A 21,855-nucleotide genomic window follows, 5' to 3' on the forward strand; every position below is an offset into this window, starting at 1 on the left:
CAGCTCAGACACTTACTAGTTGTGTGACTCTGGGCAAGTCACTTAACACCTTTTTGCCTTAATCCACTGGAGAAGAAAATGGCAAACCATTCTGTTATCTTTGCCAAGAAGACCCCATAGACAATATGGGCCACAGAGTCATGAACATCAATAAGAAACACCACCACCCAATCTGCCTATCTCACAGAGTTGTGAAAAGGAAAGAGGGAAAAGATGCTGAAGTGCTTTAAAAGGCATTAAACAGCATGCAAATGTGAAACACATTAGCTAAGAGCCACCACATATATATATATATATATATATATATATATATATATATATATATATATATATATATATATATATATATATATATATATATATATATATATCTTACGAAAGATGATTAAACTCTCTCATGTGTGCCAAAGGAGTGTGTGTGTATGTGTGTGTGTGTGTGTGTGTGTGTGTTTGTTTGTCCTTCATTGCCAAAGAAGACCATGCCATCAGAGAAATGATGACATGACTTGCACTTGACTTTGCTTTGAGTGAGGGAGGGCTGTGCAGGTCACCAGCCTCACTTCTCCTCCAGAGCCATCTGAATCCAGTGACCAGATATTCATCAGGATGACTGGAGATGACCCAGGATGGGGCAACTGGGGTTAAGTGACTTGTCCAAGGTCACACAGATAGTGAGTGTCAATCAAGTGTCTGAGGTGAGATTTGAGCTCAGGTCCTCCTGACTCCTGCACTGGTGCTCTATCCACTGCACCACCTAGCTGCCCCTAAGGACAAAGTAAGTGCACAGTGAATACTTAAAGGGAAGAAAACCTTGAGACAGAGCCCTTTAACCTTTAGTGTTAACATTTGCAAACAATGGCAAAGATGAGAAGAAAAAAATCACAAGCAAAGAAGTGCTTGGAAGACCTCCATGTGGGTGACGTCCTTTCTTCATTCCTCCGCTTCTGCCTCCATGACCTGTGCCATGACAACCCTTCTCCCATTCAGCTCCCTTTTACGTATCTCCTCCCCCCAAAGGTAGGTAAGAAAAGTAAGAAATGGAGCTCAGTGATAAATAGGGATTGCAGCAGACTAATTGTCCAGGGAGAAGAGACAAGAGGGTCGTGCCCTAACAGCCTCCATTTCCTGGTGACCATCTGTTTTCCTCTTGTCCCTTCTCTCTACCCTGGAACCTGGGCAACCAAGAGCCATCTTCTAGGACTCGCCTAAGCCATTCACACAATTGCCTCATGGCTATGCACAGCCACTCAACAGATGAATAAAAAGGTTGTCCTGAAGGAAGAAAAGAGCTGTGGACCAATAAAACTTGAAGAGTAACCACCACTCTTGGAGACTGATCTGGGTCTAAATAGGAGGGTTTGGATCCATTCTAGGTTGGGCTTTGATGGGGTGGAGGTCTTTCAAGCCTGGCTTTTTTAAGAGGCCTGACTCTGCACTTGAGCTTCCTAGGAGTCTTTGTTTGGCCCCTTCCCTGCTAACCAGAGCAGTAACCCAAGGATTCAAGCCTGAGCTATCACTGGTAAAATGAGGGTGAAATCTGGGTCATGGCCATTCTCCACCATAGCTGGCTGCTAGCTCCAGGTCTAGGGATCACCCTGATAGATCAGACTGTTTATTACTGACAGTCCCACCAGAGCTCAACACTGAATGTATCCAAACCTGTGTTGAGACCTACAGTAGTCTCCTTTTCAGTTTTCTTGGTCCACATGACTTTTTCCTTAAGCACCAGACCATGTGCTTAAGTCCTGGGGATACAAAGGCAAAAACAGTCACTGGCTTCAAGGAGCTCCCAGTCTAATGGTGGAGACAACATGCAAACTATTTGAAAGAATCAAGAGGGAAGGCATTGGAACTAAGAGGGGTAAGGAAAGGCTTCCTATAAAACATGGGATTTTAATTGGGACTTGAAAGAAATCAGAGGTGAGGAAGAGGAGGAGGAGGAGGAGGAAGGAGAGAATTAAAAGGGATGGAGGATGGTCAGTGAAAATGGGAGCCTGATGTAGGGACTCACCAGGAGGGAGTCATGAGATTGCAGAGTGGATCAAGTATAAAACTGGAAAGGTATGAGAGGGCAAAGTCACGAAGGGTTTTTAATGCCAAACAGTAGGAAACAATAGGAAGCCACTAGAGTTCACTGGTAGCCAAATGGCAGGTGAACTGGAGTAGATAAATTTGTTAGGCAGACCCTCTAGCAGGCTATTATGAAAGTCTAGGTATAAAGGGATGAGAGCCTGCACCAGGATGATGGCAGTATCAGAGAAATGTTACAAAAGTAAAATCTACAGGCCTTGGCAACAAATTGAGTTTGGTGGTGCCCTCAATAGTAACAGGGAAGTTGGAAGAAAGGAAAGTTTGTGGGGAAATAAATCCAGTTTTGGACATGCTGAGTTTAAGACTACAGGACATCCACTTTGAGATAGTAGGTAGTGGGAGATGCAAAAGTGGAGGTCAGCAAAGATTGGGGCTGGATAAGATTTGGGAATCATAAGGAGAAAGATGATCATTGAATCCATGGGGGCTGATAAAATCATCAAGTGATACAGTATAGAGGGAGAAGAGGGCCTAGAATAGAAGGGAACACCCATGGTTAGTAGGCAGTGAAGATCCAGCGAGGGAGAATGAGAAGCCAAGAGTAGTTTCGCAGAAATGCAGAGAAGAAAGTATCAAGGATGGGGACTGAGAAAAAGCCATTAGACGTATCAGGAGATCTTCGGTAACTTTGGAGAGTGCCATTTCTGAAGCCAGGCTGTAGAGAGTTGGGGGGAAAATCAGAAGGAAGTGAAGGCACAAGAACAATATGGATGGGTCAAGATTATCTTATCTTTCCGTGTCCATAACAGCGCTCCATACTGTTCACATGTATTGAATTAGAGGAAATGAGGAAGATCAGCAGAACACGTCCTATTTTCTGGTAAAGGAAATGGACGAAGCAGGCTCAGGGTCTAGGGGCTCAGCTGAGGATGTATCTTTCTTAGGAATTGGGGAAAAAAGTCTGCTTCTATTATGTCTCTCTGAATGTACCCACTATCTAGAGCCCACTTCCAGTTTTCTTACATTTTACTCACCAATACGTACTCTGATCCAGTGACACTGGTTTCCTGGCTGTCCTTCATGCCTGGAGAATGCTCTCCCTGGTCCATTTCTGCTTAATTCCCAACTAAAATACCAGCTTCTACAGGAAGCCTTCCTCAATCCCTCCTTATTCTAGTGTCTTCTCTCTGTTAATTATCTCATATTTATCCTGTACATAACTTGCTTTGTATGTATTTGCACATTGTCTCTTATGTTAGATGAAGTTCCTTGAGGACAGAAACAGCTTTTTTTTTTTTTTTGCTTCTTTTTATATCCCTAGCACATAGCACAGTGCCTGACATATACCAGGCACTCAATGTTTATTTTTGATTGATTGATTGAACAAATGAGCAGATGTAGGAGCTATACCAGAATACTTAACATGTGTCTCTCCTTGGATTTGTCCAGCATATCGTTAATAGTGCCAGGAATCTAATGATTCCCTGCTAATAGCCTGAGTACTGGCCAAGGCTCCCCCGATAGAATGTCGTGACTTATGAACAAGTCATATGCCTTTGTCCCATAAGGAATGAGGAGAGAGGATATACACAACTTGCATCTTTAAAAGGGCTCAAAGCAATAGAATCTTATTACATTGGAGAATGATGAAATGATTTGTTTGGTCTGGCAACCACTCTATCAATTTTTTATCTGTAAAAGGGAGAATACTCAGTAGTAGGGGTCCATGAGTGTCAACTTTCCCATTAACAAGATACTGAGAAGAAATTATGCTTCAGAATGCTAGGGAAACTGTTTTGTTCCTACTGTCCTGAGTATGCCATTTCAGCAAATGCCTTTGTGTTGAGCTGATTGTGTCCTTTGGCTGGCTCAAAACAAGCAAAATATCTTGATGGGGGCTCATAAGCCATAGTTTTAAGACTATATTCCCATAAAACCTTGAACCTAGAATGGTTGTCTTAACAAGAGACCCAACCTGCAAGCTCAAATTAGGGAGTTAGCCCAGAATGGGATAAGGTATGGCTTTGCAGGAATGTTGTGGGAGAAAGTACATGTTAAAGCTCTAGGTATTAGAGAAATGTGAGCTATCATTATTACATTTATTAGTGACAAGGTGTTTTTTTAGGTCTACACTCAGAGAAAGTTTGAGCAGGTGTTTTGTAGCGGTCAGTTCTTCTGTGTCCTGTTCCCCAAAGCCACAGCTTAAGGTACAGATACCTTCCTGCCTCAAGCTCCCTAGATTAAAGTCCCAGTGCTCAAAAAGGTTGACAAGCCAATTCAGGCAATCCTTGGTGGTCAAGATATCCTGCATTTGGCACTGGAACAGAAACTCTTAGTGTTTTGTGACCATTAACTTAATCTAGAACCAGAGGTAAAGAACGAAGTAGACCAGCTGTGGTCACTGAAGTTCATGCCTGTGGGGCGAAAAAAGTTCTTTCATATCTCGTCTAAATGCACGCTGATGTTCTCCGGTTTTCTTTCCCAAGTGGATCATTATATCCAAGTACCTATAACAAAGCACACAGTTGGGTCCTATTTTCAATCACTAGCCAAGCGTACCTCTCATGACTGACCCCTCGTTCTCTGTGTTCTTCTTGCCCTTAGGTCTGGAATCCCTTCGGGACAGTGCTCACTCAACCCCAGTTCGATCAACCTCCCATAGTGATACCTTCCTGCCTCATGTGCGGAGTGGCCGGGCAGACAGTAGCGAGCGGGTGGCAGTGATAGCAGATGAAGCCTACAGCCCTGCAGACAGTGTGCTGCCCACACCTGTGGCAGAGCACAGCCTGGAGCTGATGCTGCTCTCAAGGCAGATCAATGGGGCCCCTTGCAGCATTGAAGAGGAGAAGGAATCGGAAGCCAGCACTCCAACCACAGCAGAAGTGGAGGCCCTGGGGGGCGAGCTGAAGGCCCTATGTCAAGGCCACCACGGGCCAGAGGCAGAACAGGTGAATAAGTTTGTTTTAAGTGTCCTCCGTTTGCTCCTTGTGACTGTGGGACTCCTCTTTGTTTTACTCCTTCTCCTGATCATCCTTACCGAGTCTGACCTTGACATTGCCTTTTTCCGTGATATCCGCCAGACCCCTGAATTTGAACAGTTCCATTATCAATACTTTTATCCCCTCAGGCGATGGTTTGCCTGCAAAATCCGCTCTGTCGTGAGCCTGCTCATTGACACCTGAGAAGGTATGACTCCTCCCATTAACTAGCCAGGTGGACCGAGGAGATACCTGCTACTCGTTCCCAGCAATGGGACCCATCGCGGAACCATCGGCACATATAAGTCCTCCTCTCATGACTCCAAGTACACTGCAGCCTAGGAGGGTTGTTTCCCGGGAGAAGAAAGGGATAGGCTTGAGTCCTGCCTAAATAAACTGGGGAAACTCATTTTCTTCCGAAGTTCTTTCAAGAAAGACTCTGCGGTTCTGTTTTTCATCTTTCCAATTTGCAGGATAATTTCTGATTTTGAATTTTGATTTTCATAGATGTGTATTATTTTGAAAGTATCAAATAAAAGAATTTATTTTATTATAACTAAGGATTATTCCATTAGTGTCACCTAGCAGATGGGACACTAGTTAAGGACTAGCACTGTTGTATTCTGCAGGAGCCTTTGTAATGGTGCTACTGAGTGCTAGTGGACTGTCCATGGCAGCCTCAGAGGACTGTGTTTGGGGTGAAGCGGTTTCTGAAAGGGGAATTGCTCAGGCTTCCTTGCCAGACAGAACTTTTTCACTAACAGACATCTGCTTTGAATAGATTGGAAAGCTGGTTCACATAACCAACCCCTTTAGCAATTGGTCTGAGTTGGATTTATTTTTTTTCCTTTTCCTTTTTTTTTTTTTCAAATCTGAGCAGAGTGTGGGCATCTGAAGGGGCCACCGAAACAGCAGCAGCAGCAGCAGCAGGGGTAGGGTAAGTCTGTTCCCTTAGACTAGAGCCTGGTGCACACCAGAGTGTATATCTTGTTACATGAATTCGATCATCTGCGGATTTTTTCCCCCAAGCTTCAAGCCTTTTTTTTATTGGTCCAGAAGTATTAAAGTACTAAGGCAAATGAAGTTATTGGCCATGGATTGCCCATTCAGGAATTTCAGGCAAAAGCATAGGTAGTAGCAATCATAGTTCAGTTATCTGAAAGACTTCTGATTCAGTGGTACATATTTTGTACCCACCCGAAAAGGATACTTTCACAATGTATGATTTAAGAACCAAATGCCATTTTGTTAATCATCTCTTTTTTTTTTACTTTGTGGAGTGAGCAAATAGAATCTGATTACAAAATGGTTCAAGGAAGAAATTGATCCTGAGGATGAAAAGCTTCCAGAAAAACAGAATTCCAACATCAGTATCCATGGAGGAGGCCAGAAGAATCAGCGGAGGGGGATTTCTAAGTCTAGAAGGTAAAAGAACTGGACTAAATAGTGTGGAGTCTGCTGAAATTCGGCCTTTTAGGGCCATTCTCTTCATCAGGAAAATGAAGGCCCAATAGCCTCACTGAGGAAAGCCTCAACAGTACCTGCCTAAGAACATGCAGGAAGCTATATGCTCAGAAAGGCACAAGATCTTGCTTTCATCTCAGGGAGAGATTTCTAAGTTACACAGGGCCTAACAAAACTTATTAAAGAAGACTCTTGGTGGCTGTGTTCCTGAGACAAATTTCAGATGGCAGCTGCTTTTACCCTGAGAAGGGAAGCAGAGCAAAGTTTTCAAGTTAGATCTTTCCTCATTAGCTGCATGCTCAGCCAAACCAGCAAACGAACAGCAAATAATATGATTAAATTGGATTCATGATTTTAATAGAAATCAAGGCTGTTGCACAAGTTTTTTTTTTAAATACCATTTTATTATTTTTATGAAAAATGTGTTTTTTTCATCTGTAACATTAAAAATCTTCTCCTGCCATTAGGATGGCAGACCCACTTACATGCTAGGAGCAGGAGATATTAAGATACCTGTGACCTTTTTCCCTTTGGAAACCTCATGCTATGTGAGGATCGTACCCCATGCTACACAAAAGATGCCTGAACTGGAAAGAACAGATGATCTGGTAGAATGGATTGTCCCAGAGCCTCCCTGCCAGCAACACCTTTTAGCAGTGACCTCTGAACAGGGTGGCGAACAGACCAAGAATGATGGGTGAAAAACTGGGTCACTGAATAAATGTTTAGTTTCACTTGAAAATGAGTCGCTGCCATTTATAAGAGCTTTTAGCATAGGACTACCAATGAAAAGTAGACAATGTGAGAAGAGGCTGCCAGGAGCTAGGGGGCTGGTTTAACATGGATATCTACTGTCTTATGCAACATAGCAGATTAACTTTTAGTGTAGTGTTCCTACCTCAGCCTGTAGTAACATGGTGTTTCTATGCAGCAAGTGATAGTCTCAAACCAGACCGTTTTCATTACACATTAAAGATGCAGTATTTCATTTTCTAACGTGTCACCTGTGTCTAGAGTCCTAATGGTACAGTAGTGCTATACCACTTTCAATTGTGAGATTTTGTCCATTGAACTGTTTTTGCTTTGTTTTTTAAAGAAGAATTCTGTCCACAAACTATGGACAGAACTTTTTCTTTAGATTTACTTTTGAAATAGACTGAATAACAAACCTCCTTTGTCATTCCCTTATGTCATATGGTGTCTCTCCCACACCTTACTATGGGTCATGTTTTTAACTCAGTTTTATTATGTGTTCCACAAGGTCTCAATTTCCTCTTCCAATTAGTTTTATCTCATTATAGAAAAAAACATTGGTTTCCAGAGCTTTGTCCATCAGAGGAAACAAAACTCTTACTTAAGAATAGTGTACTGCATCTTTAAGCAGTAGAAGGTTAAACCACAGCAAATGTGAATTTCTTCGTTTCATAAATAGATGTTAACTATCTCATGTGCCAAATCTTCAAGGTTACATTTTCCTTCAATTGTTGTACCTTTTTCTACATCTGTAGTATGTAGTTATCATAAAAAATCATTGGTGCCATGAAGACTATTTTTAAAATTAAATAAATATTTAAATATCATGGAAAATGAGTGGGTTTTTTTTTTTTAACTTCTAGCAGATCTGATAACAATGTGGTCAAAAAATCATTTATCTTCCATGTAAGTGGAACTTCACACCTAACATGTTTAGTGAAGAAGCACTGTGAATCCCCTTCCTAACCCTACACAGCTTACTTTATGGCCCTACCTGGCAACAGCTGCTAGAACTTAGGAGAAAGGGCACCTTATTCTGACCCCTGGTTTTATGCATCAAGGAGATGCCCTCTCTCTCCCTTCCCGTGGCTTCCAGCAGTGACTGGAGAATAATAAAAACGCAGGGAACAGAGCAAGCCTGTAAATGGGAACATGGGAAATGCCATTCCACCTAGAATCTAGCGAAAGCCTCAAGTGCTCAGCAACATTCTAAAATTATGGGTTCTTGGGCTTCAGGTGAGTAACTCCAAGGAGGGGGTAGTTAAAAAGAGAGAATCCCCAAGTTAAAGTCAAAGAACCTGGGTCCAAATTCCAGCTGTACCCCTTACGAGCTGTTATGACCTAGAGGCAAGTCAACTTCCCTGGGCCCCAATTTCTTCATGTTTATAAAGATCAGATCAGGTGACCTCTAAGGCCCTTTAAAGGCCTGAATCCTTTGAAACATTCTGAAAGCTTAGCATTCCCCTGACGGCCCTGCTTATGAAGTTTTAAGGACTACAGCTGGGACGCAGAGGGATGTATTGTCCCATTTGGAAAGGACTACGGGGAAAGACAGACACCTAGCAATTAAAACTGAAGGGAGGGTGGGTGGGTGTGTGTACGCGTGTGTGTGTGTGTACACACATCTGGGATTGTCACATACTACCTCCTGTAGAATAATTCTAATTACAAGACTAGATGATTTTTTTACTCTCTTCCAGCATGAGTCTAGAAACATCTTTGGAAGTTGCAAATCTAAAAACTTAAGACTCAGTATCAGGTCACAAAAACTTTAATAATTGTTATTTAAAACATTTTTGTACCTCAGAACATATCTATATAATAAATCAGCCCCCCCCCCCACCCCCCGCCAAAATCCTTACCCCCAACTTTTAGGGGAAAACTCTCCAGATTTCTATTGCTTCTCCCAAAAAAATGAAAGTGCATACTGCTTATTTTGGCGTTATCATATTTATAAAGCTGCTTTGTTACAAAACTAGAAACCAATGCTCCTTAGACACTACACCTACATTGAACTGATCATCAAATATAGTCAAAGAAAAACCTTGGCAACTTGTTTTTTAACCCTTAAAAACATGGATTTTCCCACTACAATTCCCCCCTGCCAAAATATTCTGAGTTGGGTGCATGACATTGATGGAACAAACAGAAGCAAGGCACTCATCCAAAAAAGAGTGCACCAGCTCTCCGCTCTCGTGGAACACATCTATCCTTCTTGGACGAGCCATACTGCCAACAATAAAGCAGTCTTCTTGCTTTGGATCCCAGACAGCTCTGAACCTGGTCAACCACCGTCCTGTGTTGGTGTTATGCCTAGTAAGAAAACAGTATTTTTCAAAGGAGGTAAGTATGTCAAGTAATAAAATGAAAGGAGCCATAGACATGATACAGATGCAGAGAGCATTGCTGCCAAGGAGCTGTCCTCTGTCATATGTCTTATACAGTAACTTGTATTGGCCTCAATTAAGAACAAAAGCCACATTTCCTTCCTGACTACCTGCCTCTTCTGGGAGGCTTACTTACTTCAGGTCATAGAGTAAGAGGTCTCTATTCATAACAGTGGTTCAAGATAACATTAACCAAGTGTTTAAATTAACTGCTTGGTCAATTCAATCCTTAGTATTTGTATCTTGCAGCATTTCCAAACAGGACATGACTTTAAAAATTGAAATACTTTTGGGGCTAGGGTAAAGAAATGTGACATTTTTCTCAATCCATACCAAGGTCTTTAATAAATACCCTTTTAAAAAATATGAACCAAGAAGACTCAGAGCACTATTCAATAAGCAATGAAAATACACAGCCACAGAATATCCCTTCACAGTAAATCTTAGGAAAAAAGGAAAAGGGACATGGTAATAAGCATATAAATATAAAAGTGGCTGCTAAACAAATTAATATATTTTAAAGAAGGAAACAAGGTTTCCCCTTTCAGACTTTCCCCCAATATGCCTTCAAATTTTACTCTAATTATTTTTTCCCTAAACTAAATCAGGTCCAAGGCAATGTGTCTGTTAACTTGTAGTTCAGACAACTGCCTAGGACACTGAGTGGTTCCGTGTCTGCCTTGTGCACAGTTCCCCAGGTAGTTAAGCCTCAGAAGCAGGACCTCAACCCACGTCTTCCTGATTCCAAGCCCACCCCTCTACCTATTACACCACACAGATTCTCTTAGCAAGAAAAAACACTGTGAACCACACAATGATCAAAAACATCCACACTAAGAGAGAACATACACTCTCACTCGGCAAACCTGCAAGTCATAGTCCTAGGGGGTAAGGACAAAATATTCTCTGTATTAAAAAGGGGATTACATCCTGTTGATTACACACACACAAAAAGCATTAAACAAGTTAAACAGAAATTAATTGGGGGAGGGGGCCAGAAAGCCAAGGATAAAGGGGCCATATCTAGATAGCTGATATTATATCATTATAACAACATCTTTTAAAACTTGAATAACAGATGGCAATGTGTGTACTCTAACAATTCTGCAAAGGCATTCATTACCTGGTATACTATAACCTACCTGATACTGGTCAGCAAAGGAATCTTGGAAGACATGCAGCTAGTGTCAAAGACTCTGCAATTTAAAAATAAACAATCAACCAATCCATGTTCCTTATAACTTATTTCTAGATGTACTATAATAACAAGCAGGTAGCATTTTAAATTAAACAGTAATGTTCTGTATTATATAGCATTTACCTCTATCCTGACAACATCCTGAGATTGGCAGGGCCAGTCTTTTCCCCATTTTACATTTGAACAAGCTCAGAGATGTAACTGACACTATCACCCAATAACTGCTGGAAACACCTGACTCCAGAATCTCCACACGAGGTCTTAGGAATAAGGGAAAAGGAACACAGCGCTCACAGCAGGGCTTAGGAAATGCCTGAACACTAACTATTTGAATGAGAAAACAAAGTTCTCTTTAAGACTCCTCCCCTTAACTACTTTTGAATTCTATTCTCGCTCTTACAGTCATTACAATCTTGAATGCCTCCGAAATGGGCAGATCACATTCACATTTTGCTCGCACTTTCTAGTTTATCCAGTTTATAAAGCCTCTCCCATCTTTCATACAAGCCTATACCATAAGCACTTATTATCCAGAGGCTCTGAGGCTGAGCGTCTCACACAATGGGTAAAAGAACCCTCTAAACAAAGACTCGTTTCAAGGATTTTCTAATGCAGTGGTTCTCCAGGTGTAGTGTGGGGACTCCCCCAGGACTTTTTTCAAAGCATCTATGGGGTCAAAACCATTTCCATAAATCATGCTAAGATGTTTCACTTTCTAATATGGAAAATATCAGTAGCGATAATCCACATAAACAAAAGGTCTTCAGGGATTCCTCAGAAATTTTTACTGTGTGTTAGCGGGTTCTGAGACCAAAAAAGTTGCGAACCACTGCCCTACAACTATTGCCATCCCCAGGTACGTGGTCCTTTAACACTCACACACTGGCACATCTTCACTTTGGTTTCTGCCAAGGAAGGCAGTTGCCCAAACTCACACAGATACTAAGTGCCTGAGACCAGATCTGAACTCCCTCAAAGACTCATCATTTTAATAACAACATTCTTCAAATGATGATGTATGGCTGAGAATAAGAGATCACCACTCCTTAAAAAAATAACGTTGAAGGATTACCCAAAGGACAGTGTGAGGCACACAGTGAGCGTGACCAGCCTGCAACTTAGCACCAAGAAGGATCGTGAAGAAGTGGTTTAAAAGAAAAATAACTGGATAAGAAAACAGACTATTTGACAATGGACACAATTAAGAGACAGCCCTTTAGTTCACTGCATCCTTGGGATGTCAAAAGAATTGAAACAAGGTCTCCAGCATTGATATATGGGAGAGAATGGCCAAGTAACCATGCAGGATGAGCAGGCAAGGATGTGTGGCAATCTGCATAGCTGGAATGACTACCTACGTCAATGAGATCACAGACCCACTAAGATACTGATAACTGACAACTGAACAGGTATCTCTTGGGATGACTGGGCTTAGTTGGATATCACACCAAATCTTCCACAAACTTGTTTTTTCCTCTCTAACACACTTTCCATCTTATAAGTGATATTGATAATAATTTTCTACCATTTTTCCCTGCAGAGGCTTATCAAATTAATATTTATTGTAAACTAATGTTGCCCTGGGTTGGCATGGCTCTTAAGGGGATCACATGCTTGCTGCCTCAGGCAGCTGCTGGTTCTTACATCCCCCTCACTGGGGCCAGGCCATTTCTTTACAGCTGTTAAACCTCAGTAGGAAATGGTAATAGTACATACATATCACTGGGATTTTTTCCTTTTTCCATTCTTGGTGACAATATGCTTGCTTGAATATGTCATGCTATTAACTTTCCTGCTTTCTTCTCACCTTTATCCTTTCTTCCAATTTGGTGCTGGTTTTGATCTCTGCTTTAACTAGCTGATAATCTGACTAGACACAGACAACTAATTAAAAAACTCCCATATAAGTAAAGATTTATTTAAAATATAGGCAATTTCATTGTTCACGACACGTTCTGATCTTGACTATCCATAAAATAGTCTGATTTTCTTCTGGAAAAGCCAAGCATTCACAATATAAGCACGAGGCTAAAAATCTATAAGCTTTGGTCTCTGTCATTTCTTAATAGGGCGCTGTATTTTCCAACATATTTTCCATCATGGGAGGCCAATATGGAGTAAGAGGATACAAACTTAAAAGGTGGCACTGCTGTTTACCTGCAGTATGGCACTGCTAAGTCACTTCACCTTTCTTGGCGTCAGTTTTCCTCATCCGTAAAACGAGAGAGTTGGACTAGCTGGCTTCTGAGGTCCCTTCCAGCTCTAAATCTTTACTCTTAGGAGCATCCTCTTTATGTTCACTTTCCCACTGAAATCACCAAAATCTGAAAGATCTCATGAGCTCTTCATAGATTTTTCTAGAACCTCATCCTCTGCAACAGCAGTTAACTTTGTGTTATACTTTCTGTATATGTTCATCACTAAGAATTCTTTTTTCTTTTTTGGCAAGATCATTGGGGTTGTGACTTGCCCAGGGTCACTCAGCTAGGGTCAAGTGTCTGGGCCCAGATTTGCACTCAAGAAGATGAGTCTTCCTGTCTCCAGGCACAGTACTTTATCCACTTTGCCACCTAGTTACTGGTCACAGATTTCAAATTTATAATTCAAATAATTAATTTAATATTTACAGATAGTCTAAAAATTAATTCTTAGGACTTTTTAAAAATATCAAATTAATGTTTTAAAAATTACATTTGTAGGAAGTGACTACAGAAAGGAGTCAGGAATCAAAGTTGAGTTACTAGAGAAGCTCATATTTACCCACCTCTTCTTCTCTCTAAGTTAATATGGGTTTGAGACTCTACTGAGGCAGTCAGGGTTGGGGCAGGGGGAAGAGAGGAAGTAGCCTGATTCCAGAATTACATAGGCAAGGATAAACCCTACTTCCCTCCAAAGTCTCAGCAATTGTAACAATAACAGCCACAGCAACGATGATGACTATACAGTGCTTCACAAATATCACCTCATTTTATCCTCACAACTCTGAGAAGTAGACGCCATCTTTACCCTATTCTGCATCTGAGGACACTAAGTCTGAGAGAGGTTAAGTAATGTGCACAGGGTAATAAAGCGCCTGAGCAGAACCTGAACTGAGGCCTTCCTGACACCAGGTCCGCTCAGCACCAAGACTGAGTGATTCCTTCAGTACTAATGTACCCGAGTTCCCCGTCTATCCCCGTTGGTAACATGGTACCAGCATCTTCAGAACACCTATAATAGAATAAACAGATAAAATGCCTCTCCAACTTACCTCAAATAATTATCAAAACATGTAGTCACTACTCTGTTGCCAGTAACAGGTGAGAAATATGCAGATGCAAGGCTCTTACTGTGTTGAGTGAGAAAATTCAAAGGTTTCATTCCTTTAGATGTGATATGCCGCAAATCATAAATGTGAACATCCCTGTAACAGATATAATGAGCCATTTTTTAAAAAAGTTAATACACAAAAACTAATAAAACAAAATCATATAAGATTTTATATATACAAAATATACTGAGAACAAAGTGTGTGTTCATCCTTCGTTGTCAAAGAAGACCATGCCATCAGAGAAATGATGACATGACTTGTACTTGACTGTTTTGCATGAGGGAGGGCTGTGCAGGTCATCAGCCTCACTTCTCCAGAGCCATCTGAATCCAGTGACCAGTTATTCATCAGGATGACTGAAGATGACCCAGGATGGGGCAACTGGGGTTAAGTGACTTGTCCAAGGTCACACAGATAGTGAGTGTCAAACAAGTGTCTGAGGTGAGATTTGAGCTCAGGTCCTCCTGACTCCTGCACTGGTGCTCTATCCACTGCACCACCTAGCTGCCCCTAAGGACAAAGTAAGTGCACAGTGAATACTTAAAGGGAAGAAAACCTTGAGACAGAGCCCTTTAACCTTTAGTGTTACATTTGCAAACAATGGCAAAGATGACAAGAAAAAAATCACAAGCAAAGAAGTGCTTGGAAGACCTCCATGTGGGTGACGTCCTTTCTTCATTCCCTTCCAACTCTGCTTCTGCCTCCATGACCTGTGCCATGACAACCCTTCTCCCATTCAGCTCCCTTTTATGTATCTCCTCCCCTCATCAAAATGATCTGAGAGAGAGAGAGAGAGAGAGACAGAGAGATAACAGCAGGATGGGAAGGTGGGGGCTTGGCCACTGAGCTGAGACTGCCTGAGGAACCAAGACATTCTGAAAAGAGATGAGTGGGGAATGCATCTTTCCAATGATGAATATTAAGAAAAGGGATAAATTCAAAATCAAAAACAATGATTTTTCTAGAATTTATAAATATTTCTCCTAACAGACTAAATGTGTCAAAGGGAAAAGATAAAATGATTCACTAGTAACCTTGTTTCATTTGTTTGGTCTAAAATTCAGTAAATATATTAAGGCCCCATTGTGTGTTCAAGAAACATTTTTGTCTTCTTAGGCCTAGTACATAAACAGCTGTTTACAGCATTTATGTGCCATGGGGGCAGATCCAGCATGTACAAAAATAACACATACAGTCAGTCAACAAGCAATTATTAAGTGCTTACTACATGCCAAGCCCTGTGCTAAGCAGTACGATTCCCAAGCAAGACAAAAATAAGATCTCTGCCCTCAAGAAGCTCAAATTCTAGTGGGGAAAGCCCAGGAAATTATAATATTCAGGGTCAATGGGGGGAGGGGGGAGGAAATCCCAGGAGATGGGGAACTCCTCTTACAAAAAGTGTGATTTAAACTGAGTCCTGAAGGAAGCCAGCAAACAGACTGAAGGAGGGAAAGCCTTGCAGGCAGAAAGGACAGAGCTGGACAGAGGGAGCATCATATCCGAGGAAGAGGAAGGTCATTGTTGCTCAAGGGTTGTAGAGTATGTGGAGGCAAGCCAAATGTAAGATAACTAGAAAGGTTGGGACCAAAGCTAATTTGAGTAAGAAGAAACCAGTAATAACCATGTTATTCCAAAGAGTTCACTCAGAAGGCAGAATCTAAACTGTAGATTGGAGAAAGCAAATGATTTTAAGAAGTGAATCTAGGAGGCCAATTTGGCCAAAATATAAGTGTGTGCAAAGGTAAGCAATGGATAGTAAATCTAGAAAATAAGTTAATACTTAAAAAAAAAGAAAAAGAAGTGAGTTAGAGCCAGACTGAGAAGGGTGAGAAATTTTAACTTATTCTAAAGGGAATCATTGAAAATTTAAGCAAGGATATTCATTGTCAGACTGTGGTTTGGAAAATTAGTTTTGAGGCTGCTGCATGTCAATCTATCTACTCCTCCCTGACTGACCTCTCTATCACATTCTCCTCAGCATCCCCTCTTATGCCAAACCACCTAACACCAGTCCTTCATTTCCCCTCTTAATCTTAGGACCTCAGAATTTACTTTAAAAACTGAGGACAGTCCACTTGCAGGACTTGCAGAGTCAAGACAGAAGAGTAAAAGCAAGAACTCACCTGAACTTTCCCAAATTCTTCTCTAAACAACTTTAAAATAAGGCCTCAAAATGAATTCTGTAGTGGCAGAACCAACAAAAGGTCAGGGTAAAACAATTTTCCAGCCTAAGGTAACTTAGAAAGTTGGCAATAAAGGTGTATCTCACTGGGTGAAAATGGAGCCCAATTCAGTGGCAACACTAGGAGCAGACATTGGGAACACGTGCATCAGCTTTTAGAGCTCTCAGTCCATAGTTGGTAAGGGGGTCATGACAACTGGTTAGAAGGAGATTACAAGGCTCACTTTGTGGCACTAGGTGCAAGACTCTACTGTATTGCCCTTATATAGCTCTAGGTCACAGTCCCAGGTTGAGAAGGAGCACTAGCACTTGTGGTCCCAGAGGAGGAGGACCTTGGTCACAGTTCCAGGGTGGAAAAGAGTGCTTATGGTCACAGACTAAACCACAGGCCAGGAAAACAGTGACCACACCTCTCCATGGATAATACCACTTTGAAAGAACTGAAAACATCAGCATGAAAACCAGAACTAGCTCTGAAAACAGTAGCACAAAAAAAAAATACTTAAGCTTGAACAGAGAGCCCAACTTTAACATAACATTAAAAGTCAAGAAATAGAAGAAGACAATGAAATCAAAACAGCTACCGGTAAAGTCTAAAAGAAAAATGTGAATTGGTCACAGGCATTCCTACCCCTAAAAAAAAAAAAGAATTCCTGGAAGAGCTTTAAAAGAATTTTTAAAATCAATTAAAAGAGGTAGAGAAAACTTTTGAAATATGAAGAGTGATGCAAGAAAATCATGAAAAAAAGTCAACAAGCTTAGTAAAAGAGACACAAAAGCTCACTGAACAAAATATTTCCTTAAAAATCAGAGTTGGGCAAGTGGAAGCTGATGACTCCATGAGACATCAAGAAACAATCAAACAAAATCAAAAGAATAAAAAAAAGAAGAAACTGTGAAATCTCTCAGTGGAAAAACAACTGACCTGGAAAATACATCAAAGAGAGATCATTTTAAAATTATTAGACTACCTAAAAACCATCATAAAAAAAAAGAGCCTAGACATAATCTTTCTAGAAAAATATCAAAGAAAATTGTCCTGATATTCTAGAACCAGAGGGTGAAACTGGAAGAATCTACTCATTACCCCCTGAAAGAATTCCTAAAATGAAAACTCCCAGGAATATTAGAGCAAAATTCCAAATTCTCAGATCAATGAGAAAATATTGCAAGCAGTCAGAAAGAAACAATTCAAATGTCATAGAGTCACAGTCGGGATCTCATAAGATTTAGCAGCTTCTACATTAAAGAATTGGGGGGGGGGGGGAGGGAATCAACATGGCAGAGTAGAAAGACACATATACTCCAGCTCTTCCCCCACAGCCCATAAAATACCTGTAAAAATGACTCTAAACAAATTCTAGAGCAGCAGAAGCCACAAAACGACAGAGTGAAGGAGATTTCCAGCCCAAGGTAGCCTGGAAGGCCGACAGGAAGGGTCTATTGCACAGGGCACAAAGCAGAGTGCAGCCCACGGAGCCCAGCCCAGCCCTGGTCACTGGGGACCAGCAGGAACAGGACTGGAACAGGCCTCAGGGGAGGAATCCCCAGCAGCAGCGGAGGTTTTCAGATCCCTCAACCCACAAATGCCAAAGAGAGCTTCAAAGGTCAGTGAAAAACCTTTTCCATCTGGATGAGAAGGGAACACAGTGTGGCCTTGCCAGAAGCAGCATCCATTTTTGGAGCCCTCCACCTAAAGCCCCTGGGGGAACTGAGCAGCTGATCTGAATGTCAGCCCTGAGCCCAGCCCTGGGGTGAGGAGGAGGAGCGCTGGCAGAGCTGGAAAGAGAAATCATAAGGGACTTTCTAAAGCTGAACTGTTTACATTCCTACATGGGAAGATAATATTTGTAACTCTTGAGACTTTTCTCAATATTTGGGTAGTTGGAAGGATTATACACATATATACACACACACACACACACACACACACACGTATATATAGAGAGACACAGAGCACACAGTGCGTTGAATAAGAAGGGATGATATCTAAAAAAATAAAATTAAGGGGTTGAGAGAAGAGTATATTAGGAAGAGAAAGGGAGAAATGGAATGGGGCAAATTATTTCTCATGAAACAGGCAAGAAAAAGCTTTTTCAATGGAGGAGGAAAGGGAGGAGATGAGTGAAAAAGTGAAGTTTATTCTCTTCACTTAAGGAGGGAGTAACATGCCCACTAAATTTGGTATGAAAAATCTATCTTACACTACAGAAAAGTAGGGGAGAGGGGGATAAGTGGGGTGGGGGAATGATAGAAGGGAGGGCAAATGGGAGGAGGGAGTAATTAGAAGTAAACACTTTTGGGAAGGGACAAGGTCAAAAGAGAGAATAGAAGAAATGGAGGAGAAGGATAGGATGGAGGAAAATATAGTTAGTCTTACACAACATGACTATTATGGAAGTCTTTTGCAAAACCACACATATACAGCCTATATTGAATTGCTTGCCTTCTCAGTGGGGATGGGTGGGGAGGGAGGAAGGGAGATAAGTTGGAACTCAAAGTTTTAGGAACAAATATTAAGAATTGCTTTTGCATACAACTGGGAAATAAGAAATGCAGGTAATGGGATATAGAAATCAATCTTGCCCTACAAGAGAAGAGATAAGTTGGGGATAAGGGAAGGGAGGGGTGTTAGAAGAGAGAGTACACTGGTGGAAGGGGCAAGCAGAACGCAAGGCGTTTTGGGGTGGGGGGAGAGGGGAGATGGGGAGAAAATTTGGAACCCAAAATTTTGTGGAAATGAATGTTGAAAACTAAAAATAATAAACATAAAAAAGAATCAGAGAGCTTATAATACAATATTCTGAAGGGCAAAAGAGCTAGAATTACAATCAAGAATAACCTACTCAGCAAAACTGGGTATAATCCTTAAGGGGGAAAAAGTGGACATTTAACGAAACAGAGGACTTTTAAGCATTCCTGATGAAAAGACCATGGCTGAATAAGAAATCTGATTTTCGGAGGCAGAGCCAAGATGGCGAAGTAGAAAGACGCACATACACATAGCTCCGAATCCACAAACCACAGAACAGCTAGAGGGGACTAACCCAGGGCGAATTCTGCACCCAGAGACCACGGAATATTGGAGTGAGGGAGATTTCTGTTCCGGAGAGACCTGCAAACCTCTCGCAGGGGGTCCTTCGCGCCGTGGACTGGGCGCCGGCCGGGGAGCAGAGGGCAGCCCTGCCGCGGCCACGACACCCTGAGGAAAAGATCCAAGAGGGCTACGGGGACGGGATCTCCAGCGGCCATGCGGGTCCCCCCACCCACAGAGGGACCTGCAAACCTCTTGCAAAAGGTCCGTCGCGCTGCAGACGCGGAACCCAGCCTGGACCTGCAGCAGCGGCGGCGGCTGCGGCTCCATGAGGTACAGATCCGAGAAGGCTCCAGAGACGGGATCTCCAGCGGCAGCACTAGCCCCCCCACCAACAGGTGACTGACGGGGATAGGTGAGAGAGTGTCTTTGGCGGGTCGAGAGGGGAGTGGGGTGCCCCCATGGCTCGGGCCCCCCCAGGAGATAGAAGCTGAGAGGCAGCTACAGACAGGGGCTCCCCAAACGGGCGGAAGCCTGGATCCATTGTGGATGGTCTGTGCATAAACCCCCTGAGGGAACTGAGCCAGAGAGGCGGCCCTGCCCCTGACCACCTGGACTTAATTCTCGCACTGAATAGCAGCCCTGCCCCCGCCAAAAACCCTAAGGCAGGAAGCAGCATTTGAATCTCAGTCCCCAACGCTGGCTGGGAGGACCAGGAGGCGAGGTGAGTGTGAGGAGAACATTCAGAGGTCAGGTCACTGGTTGGGGAGAATGCCAAGAAAAGGGAAAACAAATAAAACCATTGAAGGGTATTTTCTCGGAGAAAAGACACTTCCTCCCTTCCTTTCTGATGGGGAGGAACAATGCTTGCCATCAGGCAAAGACACAGAAATCGAGGATTCTGTGTCCCAGCCCACCCAATGGGCTCGGGCCATGGAAGAGCTCAAGAGGAATTTTGAAAATCAAGTTAGAGAGGTGGAGGAAAGACTGGGAAGGGAAATGAGAGGGATGAGGGAGAAGCATGAAAAGCAGATCAGCTCTCTGCTAAAGGAGAACCAAAAAAATCTTGAAGAAATTGGCACCCTGAGAACTAGCCTAACTCAGTTGGCAAGGGAGGTGCAAGGGGCCAATGAGGAGAAGAATGCTTTCAAAAGCAGAATTAACCAAATGGAAAAGGAGATTCAAAAGCTCACTGAAGAAAATAGATCTTTCAAAACTGGAATGGTACAGATGGACGCTAAGGACTTTATGAGAAAGACAGATATCTCAGAACATACCGCACAGATTCGAAAAATGGAAGATAATGTGAAATATCTTATTGGAAAAACAACTGACCTGGAAAACAGAATCAGGAGAGACAATGTAAAAATTCTGGGACTACCTGAAAACCATGATCAAAAGGAGAGCCTAGACATCATCTTCCACGAAATTATCAAGGAAAACTGCCCTGAGATTCTAGAACCAGAAGGCAAAATAAATATTCAAGGAATGCGCAGAACATCGCATGAAAGAGATCCAAAAAGAGAAACTCCCAGGAGCATTGTGGCCAAATTACAGAATTCCCAGGTAAAAGAGAAAATATTGCAAGCAGCTAGAAAGAAACAATTCAAGTATTGTGGAAATACAATCTGGATAGCACAAGATCTGGCACCTTCTACATTGAGAGATAGAAGGGAATGGAATAGGATATTCCAGAAGTCAAAGGAACTAGGACTGAAGCCAAGAATCACCTACCCAGCAAAACTGAGTATAATACTTCAGGAGAAAAAATGGTCTTTCAATGAAATAGAGGACTTTCAAATTTTCCTGATGAAAAGACCAGAGCTGGAAAGAAAATTTGACTTTCTAACACAAGAATGAAGAGAACCATGAAAAGGTGAACAGCAAAGAGAAGTCATAAGGGACTTACTAAAGTTGAACTGTTTACATTCCTACATGGAAAGACAATATTTGTAACTCTTGAAACATTTCAGTATCTGGGTACTGGGTGGGAGCACACACACATGCACACACGCACACATACACAGAGACAGAGTGCACAGAGTGAATTGAAGAGGATGGGATCATATCTTAAAAAAAAAAAATGAAATGAAATCAAGCAGTGAGAGAAATATTGGGAGGAGAAAGGCAGAAGTTATATGGGGCAAATTATCTCTCAAAAAAGAGGCAAGCAAAAGACTTATTAGTGGTTGGATAAAGAGGGGAGGCAAGAGAAAAACATTAGGTCTACTCTCATCACAATCCACTAGAGGAAAGAATATAATGCACACTCATTTTGATAGGAAAACCTATCTCATAATACAGGAGAGTGGGAGACAGGGGCACAAGCAGGGTGGGGGGGAGGATAGAGGGGAGGGCATGGGGAGGAGAATGCAATACGAGGTCGACACTCATGGGGAGGGAAAGGACCATAAGAAAATAGAAGTAATGGGGGACAGGATAGGATGGAGGGAAATATAGTTAGTCCTATACAACACAACTAGTATGGAAATCATTTGCAAAACTAAACAGATATGGC

The 21,855-nt window shown here is 42.0% G+C and overlaps 2 protein-coding genes across 8 annotated transcripts in view; one reads left to right on the top strand and one right to left on the bottom strand.

The window, feature by feature from the left end:
• The window catches only part of FRMD5 (FERM domain containing 5), a 363,021-nt gene extending 354,970 nt beyond the window's left edge, over window positions 1-8,051 (top strand). Inside the window, exons 14-16 of one of the 5 annotated variants that reach the window (XM_072623631.1) lie at window positions 4,636-4,979; window positions 5,890-5,946; window positions 6,290-8,051. In XM_072623631.1, coding sequence (XP_072479732.1) covers window positions 4,636-4,979; window positions 5,890-5,904 — 359 coding nt within the window. In that variant the 3' untranslated portion in view covers window positions 5,905-5,946; window positions 6,290-8,051. Of the gene's footprint in view, window positions 1-4,635; window positions 5,566-5,889 lie in introns of those variants that run through there. The other 4 variants (XM_072623630.1, XM_072623632.1, XM_072623629.1 and 1 more) reach the window with 4 other exon arrangements.
• Window positions 8,052-8,981: 930 nt separating this feature from the next.
• The window catches only part of WDR76 (WD repeat domain 76), a 57,083-nt gene continuing 44,209 nt past the window's right edge, over window positions 8,982-21,855 (bottom strand). For all 3 annotated transcript variants that reach the window (XM_072623626.1, XM_072623627.1, XM_072623625.1), the window contains exons 11-13: window positions 14,062-14,214; window positions 10,756-10,809; window positions 8,982-9,539 (exon numbers count right to left, since the gene is read on the bottom strand). In XM_072623626.1, the coding sequence (XP_072479727.1) occupies window positions 9,287-9,539; window positions 10,756-10,809; window positions 14,062-14,214 (460 nt within the window). In that variant the 3' untranslated portion in view covers window positions 8,982-9,286. The remainder of the gene's footprint in view (window positions 9,540-10,755; window positions 10,810-14,061; window positions 14,215-21,855) is intronic.

This window comes from Notamacropus eugenii, chromosome 7, assembly GCF_028372415.1.
Source record: "Notamacropus eugenii isolate mMacEug1 chromosome 7, mMacEug1.pri_v2, whole genome shotgun sequence".
Lineage (NCBI taxonomy): Eukaryota > Metazoa > Chordata > Mammalia > Diprotodontia > Macropodidae > Notamacropus > Notamacropus eugenii.